The sequence below is a fragment of the Rhineura floridana genome, chromosome 1 (assembly GCF_030035675.1).
Source record: "Rhineura floridana isolate rRhiFlo1 chromosome 1, rRhiFlo1.hap2, whole genome shotgun sequence".
Taxonomy (NCBI): Eukaryota; Metazoa; Chordata; class Lepidosauria; order Squamata; family Rhineuridae; genus Rhineura; species Rhineura floridana.
The window spans coordinates 183,579,939-183,597,137 of record NC_084480.1 but is presented as its reverse complement, the minus strand read 5'-3'; the positions used below and the strand labels follow the sequence as shown (position 1 = coordinate 183,597,137).

Genomic DNA, 17,199 nt, shown 5'->3' with positions numbered 1-17,199 from the left:
TGTGCAAACTGAGACACTCCTCTTGTCCACTGGAGACTATTCTGCAGAATAGTGAGTGCCATTATTCCACCAATTGTTTTTGGAGGTTTTTTTAGTGTAAATTATGCAAAGTGTTGCTGTACTTCACATATTCACAGAAACAGAAGCAAAAAAAAAAGATCTCTCATAGGAAACTTCACTAAAATTGCAAAGAAAATAAAACATATTTAAAGTGACTATCTGAACGATATCAACTGTTTTAATATAGTTGCTTCCTCCCTGCTAAAACAAGATCAGCACAGCACATGCCTTGTTTCTGTTCTTTGGGCTGATTGCAGGTGTTGCCAAAAAGCAGGGAGGGAAGTACCCAAAAATGCTGCAGCCAAAGAGAGGGAGACCCTCAAGGTGCCAAATCAGCAAACAGCAGAGAGTAAAAAATGAGAAATGTTTATTGCAGCCCAACACGTTTCGGGTATTGGCACAACCCTTTGTCAAGAGCAATTTCCAAAAGTCTCTCTGTGTATACAGACATCATGAAAATCAATTACAAACTGAATTCTAAAATATGAAAAGAACTACATACATATATCTGCTCAAAGTAAACAAAACAACACTGCATGATACTGGCCAGATACTAAAATTAACAAGGAAAGGGCAACCAAAATAAAACATAATGAAAAATAAACACTGAAAACCTTTTGAAACCTTAAACTGTTTACATATAAACACAACAAAGAAAATATTAAACAGAGCTATTAACTGAGTAGGATAAACCATAACAAAGAAAACAGAAGAAAGGATTAGAATGAATGACTCGGAATACCTTGATACAAATAACAAGTTGGTATCTCTTCAATGTGGCAAACTTAATTCTTAGAAACAGCTGGCTCTTAAAAGAAGAAAGATAAAGAGCACACCCTCTCATGTGGGCGTAGCCACTTACTAAAAGCAGAATGGTTTCTGAATTCTGAAAGGTATATGATGCTGATTTCAATGAGAGTAACTAATTCTTAAAGGCAGATACAAACATCGATATAGGTGGCACTAGCTGAAGTGTAGAGTAAAAATGCAACAAGGGCATTGATCTGAAATCTTCACTGGAACCAATGGAAAGGAAAAAAATAAGTGCATGTGCTGGGATTGTGTTTGCATTTTGATAGATTTGTAGGGCAGTACAATATCTCAGAGAAGAGGTCAGATCTCCTGCTCTCCTGGTGCATTCACTATAGCTGCCCAATTTCCCTGCTGTGTAAGGTTTGATGGAAATATCTGTTGACTATAGGTACATTCTTAAACTAGGCAAGGTTTTTGCCTATTAATGCATTTCTCTGGTTTTTAATCTCATGGGATCCTGCACATGTTTGCTGATAATGGATTGATTCTTTGCATGGTTATTGAGTTCCACGGGATTTACTCCCCTGCAATTATGCTTAGGATAGGTGAAACTGACCATGGGGGAGGGGGAGAGGGATTGGAGGGGGAGGAGGGGCAAAAGAAGGGGGAGAAAGGGGCAAGAGGGAGGAGGGGAGGGCAGGTTTGCTCATTTGTATGTTTTTTTAGTTCTGTGGGGTTTACTCCTGTACAATCATGTTTAGGATAGGTAGAAACTTACCTGGGGGAGGGACAGGGAGAGGAAAGGGGGAGAGAAGGGTAGGGGTAGGGAGGAAGGTGGAGAGAAGAGGGATGAGGAGGGTGGGTAGGCGGGCACTGGGCAGAGGGAAAGCCCCTTTCCTTTCCAAAAGGAAAACACTGAGAACAGTTTTTCAGGGTTTCCACCACCTTTTTATTCTACAGCAGGCACATGTAGTCTCCCACCCAAATTTAAACCAAAGCTGTTCCTTGCCACATCCACACCTGACCTTTAGACAGTCATGGCAACCCCCAAAGAATCCTGGGGAGTGTAGATTGTCTAGGGTGCTGAGAGTTGCTAAGAGATGCCTTATTCCCCTCACAGGGCTAAAACCCTCAGAAGAGGGGCTGACTGTTAAATCGCTCTGGCCGCTGGAGCTCTCTCAGGGGAATAGGAGTCTCCTAGCTACTCTCAGCACCCTTCACAAACTACACTTCCCAGGATTCTTGGGGAAAAGCCAGGATTTTTTAAAGTGGAATAAATGTCTGGTGTGGGTGTGGTCACCTGATTAGCTAAGCCAAACAACTGTGAATCTGGCTTTTAGAACACTGACAGTTGGTTCTTACTGAGCATGGTGCGCTATCATAAAGTCTAATGTTAAGTTTCTTAAATTAATTAAAAACCAGCCATGCGTCTTTTAAACTTTTAAACTTCAGAAGATGAAGGTCAAAGTGTGGGGCAAGGTCAGTAATAGGATTACAGGTACTCTGTGAACATGGCTGATGTTTAGTTAATTTCAATAAATTATGAGAACTCTGACAAAAAAAAGTCCAAAAGGGGTCTGGTTTTGTTCACTCTTGTTTTACACTTTGAACTCTTGATTCTTTCTGAGTGTTTGTGTTTCGCCTTGAAAACTTAGAGGTTTGTTAAGCAAGTGTTTCTGAGTTCAGGACTATAAGTTTTCTACGGTTTTGTTTTGAAATGAACTTATGGGAAGCAGCAGAATGGCATTGGGGGATACTCTTATGGCTGTATAATATGAATGTGAAGTGTGTAAATCAACTCAGCACAGCTTCTGGAGCTTGGCTGTTAGTTTTCTGTATGCTTCTGAGGTAGCTGGGAGGGAAACTGCACAGATTTCTGACTTCAGCACAGCTCCATAATGGAGCAGCTCTAACAGCTCCAAAAGTTTTGTTGTATGTTTTGGGGTGCCTGGGAGAAACCTGGCTCAAACTGAGGGGATGTGCACACCAACAATAACCTCTCAAGTGTTATTCTGTTTCATGACCTGTTTGACTCTTTCTCTCTCTCTCTGCTTTGCCCTTTCTCCCAGGTAGTATATATTACAACCACATTTCCTTACATCATTCTTACAACATTCCTTGCTTACGGACTGACTCTCCCAGGAGCTGTTGAAGGGCTAACCTATCTCTTCACTCCTAATGCAAGTATTTATTCATTTTATTCTTGGTGTTCCAGTGGAAGTATTGAAAGTGTGACTTATAGTCCTTGTCTTTTAGAAGTGGCTCTGAATTTTAATTTTTAAGTCATGCTGTTTCTTTTTTTGCCACCTAATACTAAGGTTCCCTACAGATCCTTAGATACCCCTACTAGAATCTTTCCAGTTTCCCACCCCCTCCTATAAATCACAGATCCTCATATGATTTAGAGGATGGGCCCTTGCTATAGGGGATTTGTAGGGATCTCTGTGGTCAGAAGATGTGGGGTTCCAGAAGCCTGAATGCATGTGTGGAAGCCCCTTGGCCATGGCCCTTTGGATGTAGGCTATCATCTGTAAACATTAATTTGACCAGTGTTAACTTGCCCTCCTTACTTGCACCTTCTAGGCAGATCTGTTTGCAGTTCATCCAAGAAGTTATTATGGGAGAGTGTGGAGTCCTGGGCAGATGGGACATGAATTACCCCTAGGACCTGAAGTGTTTGGTCAGTGGATCTTTTCCACCTGTAAGTCCATGGCCTGCTTCCAATTAGGGGAGCTAGATTGCGTTTTGGAATTAGCATGATTTCTGATTATGCCTCCTCAGGGTCCATCCATAAGTTACTCAGGGCCAGAGACATCACAACTGATAATATATTTGGCTGTTCAGAGCCAATATTGAACCATTCTCCTTTGATGGAAATATATATACCTAACAATAAATAATAATTTATTGAGGAGCATTGTACAGTTAGTTATATTGTAAGTGACATCATATATGGTGGATTAACTTTCTCTGAGCTTTGTATCATTGAAAGAAAAATGTTTAATAGTAATCTGTACAGACCAAGAAAATATTTCATAATTAAAATAGCTCAGACTGCAGGGCTGGAAATTACCTTGGAAAGCCACTGCAATTTTAGATGATCTGAATAAGCCACCATACTTGCATGAGAGCTCACCAGGTTGCATAATGTCTGACACTGTTCGTATTTTCCGTATATAATTTTTTTCCCCCTGGGAGACGGTGAGTGCCAAATCCTTCACTTGTGCATAACAGTTCATGAAACAGAAATGTTATAAGCGAGCCATATGATGTATAATATATGGCAAAAACTATACTCCTTTCAATACATTGTTCAGAGCAATTCTGTGGGAGTGTAGGAGGAGAATTTGTGGTGGAAGAAGCACCGAATTCCAAACCCTGCCAGGCCAATCTCTGACATACCTTTTCCTCCCTTACCACTGTTGGTGTCCTAATGGTAGAGAAGGGACATCTATCCTGTAGACTTTTCTCTCCACCCATGGAACCAGGGACCATAGGATTATGACCTAAGAGATGTTTGGGTTAGTAATGTGCGTCAGAAAGCTATCAGACCTGGAGACCCGCTCTGTTGAAATTATCTAGACCTCCCCATTCTGAACTCTTAAGCTGCTTGGCACTTGATTCCCTACAGGCTATAATGTGGTGGGCATTCCTCTCATCTTATGGGATGACAGCAGTACCTGTGACTCCATGGGTGAGAAATTTAAATACTTCAGATCATTCCTCAGAACATTTTGTTCTGAGAAGCCAAGGACACCTTTCTCCTCGAGGAGGCAGTTGAAGAGTGCAGCCTTCCCTTCTGTCTTGGGGAGGGGCAGGATGGTGTCCCAAAGAACTGGGAATCGCCTCTGGAACCTATGAAGAACAGACATTCATGTAAGATGTATTCGTTTCTAGAATTCATGGACATATGCAACCCTGGGTCAAATTTCATTGTTAGGTAGAAAGGACAGAACTACATGCAAACATGGAGTCCCCCAATCTGCGTTTCACTTGTAATGCTAGAACTTTGCAGAGGTGGAAGGGGCATTTGCAGGGGAAACCAGTGGGCATTGGAGCCTCCATGCCCGCCAATTCTTCCCTCCAAATGCTCCCTTTGGGTGCCTTTTGTATTGTTTCTCCTCTGAGCAAGTTCCAAGACTGGAAGAAGCCCTGGGTATAGAGAAACACACCCCAGTGAGCGTTTGTGAGTATCACCAGACATGGAAAAAGTTAAGTGCCCTCTCCCACATATTGATTCTCACCCTACTACAAGGCCCCTGCATTTACATTTGTGAAACTCTGGTTTGCCAGTATAATATGTTGTTCTGTTTTGAATTTGTTGAATTCAGCAAACACACTCGTTTCTTCAATACTTGCCAAGAAGGCCCCCATTACTGAAATATGCGCAGGAATTATAAGGCTAATAATTGTTTAGCACTGCCCTCTGTTTTCTTTCTTTTTTTTAAAATAGGTGAACAAACTCAAAAATCCACGTGCCTGGCTTGATGCCGCCACCCAGATTTTCTTCTCTCTTTCTTTAGGATCTGGGGGACACATAGCATATGCAAGTTACAACCTCCCAAGGTAGGCATAATCTAACAGTTTTGTAGCTTTTGCTCACAACATGGGGATGAGCTCTTTTCAGCAGGCACCCTTCACACATTCAAAATGGTTTCCACATGATAATCCTCAGCTATTTCTAGAGATAATGACAGACAATCCATTCAGCCCATCCTGGAGACCAGGAAAAGCTGGTGCTTTGTTCACTTGATGCTTCACTCCATGAAACATCCCTTTGTTCACTTCATGTTTCAGCTCACGACAGTGCCAGAGATGAAACTTTTGTTCTTTCTCTAATGCCAGTGTTGGGCAAGTAACCCAGTACACAGACTGTCACACAAAAACCACAGTTGGGTGCAAACACATGACATCATGTGAGGATCTCCACACCGTCACCTGCAGGTTGCTGTATGGGAGAAGGTAGAGTGAACATGCAAGAGGGGATGAGGTCAAATAAGTCTGAGAAATATTGTTTTATGATTAATAAGGTCCCACAGAAGTCAGCTACAAAGCTCTGACTTAGAGCTTTACTTTTTTAAACAAACAGAAGCTTCCCTGCTTCTCTCATCAAAAAAACCCACAACATCCTCCCAACCCATCCCCACATAGTTTGTTTGCATTGTATACTGTGCTTCTGAACATTTTTTTTACAAATGTTTTTAGGCATTCTGCATTTGAGAAGAATTTCAAAATTGTTATACAAAGGCAAATTCAATTACATTTGTGTTTTTAGTCCTGGACATTCAGTGTCTGAGAGTTGTTAGTAATTGCTGCTATCAGCTAGAGTGTCAGACTTAAGCTAGGTAGAACTAGATCTCAGTCCTTGCTCTGCCATGGAAGTCACTGGGTGACTGAGGCAGTCACAGACTCTCAATATAATTTACTTCACAAGGTTGCTTTGAGAATAAAGTAACCTGCTTTTATGCAACCCTGGGATCCTTGGATGAAAGGTGAAATTTAAATGTGAGAAATAAATAATATTATAGTACACACCAGTCTCCGAATGATAAGAAATTTTAGAGATTCCAACCCATGGTTGGTTTCCGTTAAATGAGATCATGAGGATATTATGACATTTATGATAAAAGGTTTTATTGGGACATATATACAGGCTGAATATAAAATGGAAGGTTCACATCGTTAACACTTCAACAGATCCTGCTCTCACAGTAGGGAAAACCCCCAATGCCATAGCATTGGATTTTCACAGAGAGCAAGTCAGGCCTTGTCTTTTTCAGGCTCAGTTCTAGGACTGTCGTTTTTCTGTTTTGCACACTCACATAATAATTGATCGTATCACCTCCAGCTGTGGGTGGGTGGGAACTCACGGACAGAAATACATGCCTCCTTCTGCTCATCTTCCAGAAGTGTCTTCAGCTATTTAATTTCTGAGGCAACACATCACTTGTACTTGGCTATTTCTTTAGGTATGCAAAGGCCCATCCTCCCAGCCAAAGGAAATCTGCAAGGCCAATCTCTGCTAACCAGTTTAACCTCTTTAGTAGTCTCTTTTTCTGCAGAATCCAATGTTACAACTATATAATCACAGGGGACCACACGACTTAATTTAGTCCAGCCCTCATTATCATTATAAATGTTCATTGCTTCTTGCATTTCTACAAAGTATGTGTGTGTATGCTGTGTTCTGGAGGACATTCAACATAAGAACATAAGAACAGCCTGCTGGATCAGGCCAGTGGCCCATCTAGTCCAGCATCCTGTTCTCACAGTGACCAACCAAGTGCCTGGGGGAAGCCTGCAAGCAGGACCTGAGTGCGAGAACACTCTCCCCTCCTGAGGCTTCCAGCAACTGGTTTTCAGAAGCATGCTGCCTCTGACTAGGGTGGCAGAGCACAGCCATCATGGCTAGTAGCCATTGATAGCCCTGTCCTCCATGAATTTGTCTAATCTTCTTTTAAAGCCATCCAAGCTGGTGGCCATTACTGCGCCTTGTGGGAGCAAATTCCATAGTTTAACTATGCGCTGAGTAAAGAAGTACTTCCTTTTGTCTGTCCTGAATCTTCCAACATTCAGCTTCTTTAAATGTCAACGAGTTCTAGTATTATGAGAGAGGGAGAAAAACTTTTCTCTATCCATTTTCTCAATGCCATGCATAATTTTATACACTTCTATCATGTCTCCTCTGACCCGCCTTTTCTCCAAACTAAAAAGCCCCAAGTGCTGCAACCTTTCCTCATAAGGGAGTCGTTCCATCCCCTTGATCATTCTGGTTGCCCTCTTCTGAACCTTTTCCAACTCTATAATATCCTTTTTGAGATGAGGTGACCAGAACTGTACACAGTATTCCAAATGCAGCCGCACCATAGATTTATACAACAGCATTATGATATCGGCTGTTTTATTTTCAATACCTTTCCTAATTATCGCTAGCATGGAATTTGCCTTTTTCACAGCTGCCGCACAATGGGTCGACAGTTTCATTGTGCTGTCCACTACAACCCCGAGGTCTCTCTCCTGGTCGGTCACTGCCAGTTCAGACCCCATGAGCGTATATGTGAAATTAAGATTTTTTGCTCCAATATGCATAATTTTACACTTGTTTATATTGAATTGCTCTTGCCATTTTCCCACCCATTCACTCAGTTTGGAGAGGTCTTTTTGGAGCTCTTCGCAATCCCTTTTTGTTTTAACAACCCTGAACAATTTAGTATCGTCAGCAAACTTGGCCACTTCACTGCTCACTCCTAATTCTAGGTCATTAATGAACAAGTTGAAAAGTACAGGTCCCAATACCGATCCTTGAGGGACTCCACTTTCTACAGCCCTCCATTGGGAGAACTGTCCGTTTATTCCTTGACTTTGCTCATTAACCATGCTGGCATCTTCTTGGCCCTGATGGTACCTTTTCTGATCTGCGGTATGCATTCCAGTTGAGCTTCTAATATAGTGTTTTTAAACAACTTCCAAGCATTTTCGAGTGATGTGACCCTCTGGACTTTGTTTTTCAGCTTTCTTTTTACCAATCCCCTCATTTTTGTGAAGTTTCCTCTTTTGAAGTCAAATGTGACCGTGTTGGATTTTCTTGGCAATTGGCCATTTACATGTATGTTTAATTTAATAGCACATTTAATAACACATTGAACAACATGATTCTTCATCCTCGTATTGGGTAGAAATGGGAGCATAGTTGGGGTCAGTGTATACCAGGACAGCTAGATTTTATTTAAAAAACTGTAGCCCCATATACCATTCCCATTCCTGTTTCTGCCTCTTATTTTTAGAACACACAGTAAATAAACTGTGGTTGAGGCAGTCATGGTCACCACACTCCCACTCTATTCAAACCCATCTTTATCTAGATCAAGATGCAAAGGAGGCACTTGAGTGCATTTAATAGTTATGCCGAAAAAGGAATGTTGGCAGGTGCAAAATGACGTGTAGGTCAGAGAAATAGCTGTTGAAATTCTGTGTTCTACACACAACTATTGAAAGGTTGTATCAGTCACAACACCCAAAGTCCAGTTTATACATGAATATAAGGGATGTGCTAAAAGAGCAGCAATGAAACGTTTAGCTATGTGGGGCTCCATCTGCTTAGTGTCACACTTAACCCAGGTTGGATAAGCCATCTGTAATATTGTCATGCTATCATGGGGCACTCTTCACACTGTACATACCTAGGTGTGCTAATGTTGCATGCGTAGTCACCAGCAACCCCATTTAAAGAAGGTGCTGAACATGTGGAGCTCTGTGCATATAAAGGTTTTGCTTTGATTTATTTTACTTTTACACACCAGCATCACATTTAAAGCAGGCCTACAAGATTATTATAGCCAGGGAAACTATATATTATAGCAGGAGAAGGCTCCTAGAAGATGGAGTTTGAGCCATTTTAGCTTTTCTTGCCCCATTATGGCAAGCTGCACCTGCAGAGGCAGCCCAATAAATGTTGCTGTCTGGAACAGATTCCAGATGCCTCCAAGTCCACTGCTTTAAGATGTCTTGCTGCATCATCCAGACTCCAGTTCCTGCCTTCATCGTTCATCCCTACATTCCTTCTGCTGTGTGGCAGGCCGGCAGGCCCTGTATCCCCTTCAAAAGTCTCTCCTCTTTGCAGATATTTAAGGTTCTTTCCATCTGGGAAGCCTAAAAGGAAAAGATGGATTTGAAACTTCCAGAAGGTGACAAAGTGTCATTGTCCGAGGGCATACACTTGCTTACATTTAGAATTAGCCTGGCAGAATGTGTCCTGGAATTGGCAACCTCCACAGTTATTATAGCTGGATGGATTAGAGTGGGTGAAAAATGTCAAGTGGCTTAAAAGCCACAGAGTGAAAGTCTGTTGGCACAGAGTGGGGGTCCTTCTTTGTGTGAGAGACGGAGGGCAAGTGAGCAGGCTGCCATAGGGGAGAGATGGGGTGGGACTTGTTGCAAAGGCCATTCGGTTGTTTAGTCTGTTGAATGTTCTGTTTACCAGGTGTTTGGTTAAATTGGGAATTCCAACTGTTGTCCTTATTTCAGTTTAGCTTTGCTTGCCGTATGATGGGTGTGTTAATTTGTTGGTATTTATTGGACCTGTTTTCATGATTTTATTTATCTTTTTTGTATATTATTTGTTTCTGTATACAGTATCTTGATTACTTTGTTCTACTGTTCCCTGCTCTGGGACTGAAAATACTCAATGAAGAGTAGGTGTTTTGTTCAATTGTTTTCTGTTTGCCGCCCTGGGTTCTTTTGGGAGGAAGGGTGGGATACAAATTCTACAAATAATAGTAATAACAACTACAACTACTTCAATTTATTTAATAATAAATAAAATTATGAGAACTTAGTGCTGTCATTGGTAACATTTAATCATTTTATCTTAATTTTTCCCTAGAAATGACTGTGAAATAGATGCTATCATAATAGCAGTAGTGAACTCTGTGACGTCTATGTATGCCTCCATTCCAGTTTTTTCGATTCTGGGGTTCAAAGCAACAGTAGGCTATCGGGAATGCTTGCAAAGGTGAGCCATTCAAGTTATGAACCAACTTAAACTGTTGATCCAAGCTCTCTGTCCAGAATCTGTTTTGTTTTTCATTGTGTAGTATGTTGTGTTATTTTACATTTAAGCCAGTTTGAGGGACTCTACCGGGTAGAATTATAATACATGTGCGGCATAGAACACAAAATGTACAATCCTGCATGCTCCATGTGTATGTTCATTAATGTAGGTATAATTCTTCATATTAAAAACAATTCAAAGTCTTTGGGCCTTCAAAGGCCTTCTGTATAACCCTGCCAAGTTGTAAAAAGAATTACCACACAACAGATTGGATGTGTGATAAAACAGTAACCAGTCTCTCTATCATCCTTCTAAATGGTGAGGACTGAACTTTACTGTGGCCCAGAAGGTCATGGAAGGAACATTTTTCACCCCATCTCCCCTTCCCCGCAGCCTGCTATGACACCAGAAAAGCTTTTCCAGAGGGTCAGGGTGCCTCTTGGGCCTGCAGACTCTTTAGAGAGAACATTTGAGGATGAAAGTGGCAGAAGGGTATGAGGAACGGAAAACTTTTCTTCCATGAACTTCCTCGATTTAACTTATATAAGACATATAGGGTTGTATTCAACGTAGCATTAAGTCGCTGGTTCCATCAGAGCAAGGATTTCTCCTTGCGTAATGGAATGCTCTCCCCCTCTCTTTCCTCATTATCCCCTAAATCTGTTCTAGGGGTTCCTCCAACCCTCACATGGGGGTAGGGTTGCCAGGTCGGAACCATCCAAAAACCTGAGAAAACGGGGGCGGGCCCTAGTAATGTCACGGGGTGGGCCCTAGTGACATCACAGGGCGGGCCCTGGTGATGTCATGGGGCGGGCTCTAGTGACATCACGGGGTGGGCCCTAGTGATGTCATGGGTGGGCCCTAATTATGTCATTAAGCATGATACATTAAGTATCAACCACAGTTGCTTGGAGCATACAATTAAAAAAAAAATTCTCTGATTGGAAATTAAAATAGAAATCTTACCTAAAAGAGGGTGTTCCCAAGTCCAGCTGAAGTGACAAGGTCATTCCTTCTCACAAGCTTAGGGAGCATGGATGCAAAATGGAAATGGACTGCCTTCGTCGGTCCCGAATAGGGTTTTCATGGTAAGCGGTATTCAGAGGTGGTTTACTATTGCCTTCCTCTGAGGCTGAGAGGCAGTGACTGGTCCAAGGTCACCCAGTCAGCTTCATGGCTGTCTGAGGATTCAAACCCTGGTCTGCCAAGTCATAGTTCAACACTTTTAGGGAACATTTAATCTAGCTTACTTGCTTCTGGCAAGAAGGGTTTACGTGCCCTCAGGCCAGGCCATTATAGGAAGAAAGGAGCTTAGTGTTGCAGAGATGTTAGATGGGAGCACAGATGGATGCTGTAGTTTGTCATGGGTGGCAGGAACTCTAACTGCGAGGGGGAAACTACACTTCCAAGGATTCTTTGGGGGAAGTCATGCACTTTAAATGTGAGTTGGATGTGCATTATTTCTTGCTGTGAGCTGCTTTAGTTTCCTCTAGAAGCTAACAAGTAGGGCCCCAATACCAAAACAAAAAAATAAAAATTAACACATGGAAGGAATACACCAGGCATAGGGAACCATAGGACTTCCAGTTATGCCTCTGGTCCTGGGGAGTTGCAATTCAGAGCCATCCAGAAGGCCTAAAAAAAAAAAACAAGCAAAGCCCCCCCCCTTTTTTAAAAAATTAAAAGAACATAAGGTTGCCAGTGGTAAACTTACCAGAGCCAAACCCACAACATTTTAAAGGAATTTATACACCTACACACCTGATCATGTGTAAACAATTAAATAGCTGAAGTTAGTTCAAAGCTTGTAACTAAGCTACAATCCAATACACACTTACCTGGGAGTAAGTACCATTGAACACAATGGAGCTTACTTCTGAGTAGACATGTATTGGTTTGTAGTAAGAAGTGGGGGATGATTATATTGGATGGCAGTGGTGAAAACAACCCTTAATCCTCTGCTGAATTTTCCTCTGAGTAGCTGCTTTTTGTGTTTATTTATTTAAGGCATTTATACCCCACCCTTTAGCCAAAAGGGCTGGGAGACTGTTACTTGCGTCTGCTGTATAATGGCCAAGGGTGTTGCTAGCAGCAATGCAGTGGCAAATTCAGGAGTGCAGGGTCCCTTCATGAAAGTCACAGCCACACCCCTCCCACCTTTCCCTCTTCTGCTGCTGGGTTGAGAATGAGATCCTTGCTAATGCATTCTTCCACAACAGAGGTCCCTAGGAGCCTATAGGCATGAAAGGGGAGTGTATTAGCTACTGAGAAGAGTCTGCTCAGTGACTTACCTCCTTTTACTCTGATTGGCTCCAATCAGCAGGAAAGGACAAGGATGCATGTTAGAAGACTCTTCTAAGTGGCTAACACACTCCCCTGTCATGTTGATTGGCTCATAGAATGCTGGAAACACAGGGATTCTGCTGAGACCCTGCTCCCAAAAAAGTAAGGCATCTAAGACTCCCCGAGACCCTGGACGACTACACCCTTGTTGCTAAGTTCTTGAAAAACTCTGGGCAACAATCTGCATAAATGTATACAGTGCTTCTGGGCAAATTAAAATAGTGTGTGTACACACAATATATTTAAAGCATGTTTCTCCTTCCCCAAAGAATCCTGGGAACTGTTGTTTGTTAAGGGTGCTTGAAATTTTAGCTGTGAGGGGTAAACTACATTTCCACAATTCTTTGTGGGAAGCCGCACACTTTAAATGTACGGTGTGTATGCAGCCTGGGATCTCACTGGCACTGTAGTTTGCTGCCCTATGAGCAAAATAAAAATAAACATGTGTTTTGAAAAAGTAGGGAGTAGCAGATCTGGGTCTAGCAGAAAAGACCCAGGGCTCAACCTCCCCTGATAATGCCCCTAGCGATTGCAGATTATTATAAATAATAATTAATGCAGTTTATAGCAAGCAAAAAAGACGGGTCTCTGCCCTGAGATGTTTAGAACAGAAAAATAAGATGAAGTCTTTCTTCTGGTTGACCCAATTCATTTTAGAGGAAAAGACTCTAAAGCCCATCCCAAGCCTAGTTACTCCAAAGCAATCCTCACGAAATTCAGTGGGCTTTCTCCCACCCAAGCGTGTTTAGGATTGCAGTCTTCATCCTTGAGGAAGAACATGCTTTCTTGGAAGTAACTATCATAGGAGGTTCCCAAAGGGGGCACAAGGCTGCAGCAAGTTTTTCTGAGTAAATGAACACTTACAGAGAAAGAAAGAAAGAAAGAAAGAAAGAAAGAAAGAAAGAAAGAAAGAAAGAAAGAAAGAAAGAAAGAAAGAAAGAAAGAAAGAGAAAGAAAGAAAGAAAGAAAGGGTGGAGAGCAATTTCTGGTTTCACCAGCCCATGTATCTCCACCCCGAGCAGAGAGTGAGTCTGCTACAGGCTGCTGGTGCTTGGGAGAAAAAGGCTCCCAAGCATGCAAGAGAAGAGGTGAGGGAGCCCTGGGATCAGTGAGGGAAAGAAGCGGAAGGGGGGGTAGAGAAGGGGGAGGGAGAGAAATACCAATGTTTCTCACGCAAAATAAAAATAAATAAATAGACAAAGAAATCAAAGGGGGAGGGGAGAAAGGGGAGGGAAGTCAAGGACAGGGAGAGAGGATGCCTCTAAATGCAGGGGGGAGGAAGGTGGGACGCTATGCTGGGTGAGCTGGAGCTGGAAAAGAGGCAGCGCCCGATGTGTCATCCTCTTATTGCCTGCACTTGGAATGCCACTGCTCCCCGGCCACAACTGCTCATCAGCTCTAGAGCAGCTAGAACTCCCTAAAACCCTCAAATCCGGGGCATTTGCCAGCCAGCCAACTCACCTCCTACTTGCTCCAATTTGCTCCACGCCACGGAAGAAGCCTGGGTTCGGCTCTCATTGGGCCTCAGGGGCAGCCAATGAGAATGAGAGGTAGTGCTTGGGAAGGCAAATGGAGTCCTTCCCCTGAGGTGTGCACGTCTGCATGCAAAGGAGAGAGAGAGAGAGAGAGAGAGAGAGAGAGAGAGAGGAGGCAAAGCAGATAGAAGAAGCAAGGGGAAAATTGGCGTCTGCATGACTGGCTCCTCGCTCCTGGGAGTCCACAATAGCCGGAGATTAAACAACATGGGGGCAATTCTGGCCGGAGGTGAGAAAAGCAGGGACGGGGCCGGAGTCTCCGGCTGTTTGCCGGAGACCTGGCATCGCTACATGGGGGTCACACACAGGGAGATGAGAGGGTGAGCAGTAATTCTTGTGATAGCACTATGAGTTGAACACCGCTCATATGTTTATTATGGGCTGTACTCAGCTAAGTCCGTATGCTTACTATGGGCTGTATTCAACTAAGTCTTACTCAAAGTAAATCTACAGAAATGAATGGACCTAAGTCATGTCTGTTAACTTCAATGAGTCTACTCTGGGTAGGATTAGCATTGAATACCACCCTATATTATTTTCTTGATGTTATGATTAGTGGTCATGTCAGCACATAATCACCCTCTTCTGCCATGCATTGCTCATCCACTCCTTGGTTTTCTGAAGAGCTGGGCTTGATAAAATGAGCAAGACAATGGCTAGAGCACAAATGGCAAAAAACTCTTGCCATTTGTGTTTTAGCTCTTGTCCTGCTTGTATCAACCTGCTGAGTGGTAAGGAGAATTATCAGGTGCAGGTATAGATGCAAGTTGTAAAATGTTCAACCTCAGGGACCCCCAAACAACCACCTTTTGAAACCCAGAGTTACTGATGATGCCACAATGTAAGCTGTTATCTGTATTCACCCAATGTTATCTAGTTTGAAAAGCAAGTAGGGAAGAATACTATCAGAAGCAAATTGTTTATTTATTTATTAAATTTATATCCTGCCCTTCCTCCTAGAAGAAGCCCAGGGCAGCAAACAAAAACACTAAAAACACTCTAAAACATATTAAAGACAGAAGACTTTAAAACATATTAAAAAATCTTTAAAAAACATATTCAAGTAGCTTTAAAAACTTATAAAAAACTCTTTAAAAACTTCTAAAAAAGTAATTCTGACACAGACTGGGATATGGTCTCTACTTTAAAAGGTTTGTTGAAAGAGGAAGGTCTTCAGTAGGCGCCAAAAAGATAACAGAGGTGGTGCCTGTCTAATATTTAGGTGGAGAGAATTCCAAAGGGTAGGTCCACATCACTAAAGGGCTACTTCCTATGTTGTGCAGAATGGACCACCTGATAAGATGGTATCTGCAGGAGGCCCTTACCTTACAGTGATCAACTGGGTATATAAAGGGTAAGATGATCTTTCAGGTATCCTGGTCCCAAGGTGTATAGGGCTTTGTACACCAAAACCAGAACCTTGAACTTGGCATGGTAGCTAATGGGCAGCCAATGCAATTCTTTCAGCAGCAGTAACGTGTTGGCAATACCCTGCCCTAGTGAGCAGTCATATCACCGCATTCTGCACCCTCTGCAGCTTCTGGACCAACCTCAAGGGCAGCCCCACGTAGAGCGTATTACAGTAATCCAGCCTGGAGGTTACCAGTGCATGGACAACAGTGGTCAGGCTATCCCGGTCCAGAAATGGCCACCGCTCTCTTACCAGCTGAAGTTGGTAAAAGGCACTCCTAGCCACTGAGGTCACCTGGGGCGCTAGTGCTAAAGATCCAGGAGCACTCCCAGACTACAAATCTCTTTCAGATGGAGTACGCCCCCATCCAAAGCAGGCAGTTGACCAATTATCCAAACTCGGGAACCAATTGTTGATAGTTGTCTTTCCCAGGAAAGGTAGCCACGCAAATAATTCATATTATTCCTGCCTTTACTGACAGAAATATTAAAGACCTTGCTAGTGCATTTAATCTGAAGAAGGAAAGTATCACAACGGACAACTATACCATTTGGCTCAATTCCTTGAATCGAACATCTCCCCAAAAAATTGCGTCTCTCAAGCTGAAACATTGTGATCTTCAACATTTCCTTGACCAGGTATTGTAACTCGCATTACAAAATGATCCTGTCATGAAAGAATAGTCTGCACTAATTTTGTTGTGCTATCAAATGTTCCTACTGCCCTGCCTCAACTCAGTGGGCTCTATTTTAATGAGAAATGCATGTCTGTGGTTGGGATGGAAGGAACTACTTTTGGAATGCACAAAGGAGACCCATTGGCACCCTCCCCATCCATTCCATTTCACAAACTGCTGTTTAAAGTCCCCTAAGTCTCAAAAACTGTTTGCCATGTGGCATGAGGGGCAAATGCATGAACTAAATGCTCCCTTGGGCACAGAGAACTTCTTGGCATGGTTTTTGGAAACCAATATGAATCTTTGGGTGAGATGTACTTATTTACACATTATACAGCCACGAAATCCATTATAGCTGGCATGGATTTTTCGCATTCAAATGTTAAATTGAAAATACCCTCCATGCCATTCTGCTGCTTCCCATAAGCTCATCTCAAAACAAAGCCTTACAAAACCTACAGTCCTGAACTCAGAAACCCTTGCTTAACAACACTGTAAACTTTCATGGTGACACACAAATACTCAGAGAGAATCGAGAGTTCAAAGTGTAAAAACAGAGAAAAACCAGACCCCTGTTGGACTTTTTTCTTTCAGAGTTCTTATAATATGTTGAAATTAATTAAAACTCAGCCATGTTCACAGAGTACCTGTAATCTTATTACTGACCTTGCCCCATACTCTGACCTTCATCCTCTATACTGTAAAAGTTAAAAAAAATTGCATGGCTGATTTTTAATTAATTTAAGAAATTTAACAGTAAAGTCTATTATAGAGCTGGGCATGCTCAGTAAAAACCATCAGTGTTCTAATAGCTGTCTACGAAGATGGAGAATAACAGTTTTGTATGTTTGTTGATGTTCTTAATTTGTAT

The 17,199-nt window shown here is 42.3% G+C and overlaps 1 protein-coding gene across 1 annotated transcript in view; it reads left to right on the top strand.

Annotated features, from left to right (window-relative positions):
* SLC6A18 (solute carrier family 6 member 18) overlaps positions 1 to 17,199 on the top strand; it is a 63,098-nt gene that overhangs the window by 25,926 nt on the left and 19,973 nt on the right. The window contains 4 exon segments of the mRNA XM_061588650.1: positions 2,883 to 2,993; positions 5,267 to 5,379; positions 10,196 to 10,324; positions 16,134 to 16,290. Coding sequence (XP_061444634.1) covers positions 2,883 to 2,993; positions 5,267 to 5,379; positions 10,196 to 10,324; positions 16,134 to 16,290 — 510 coding nt within the window.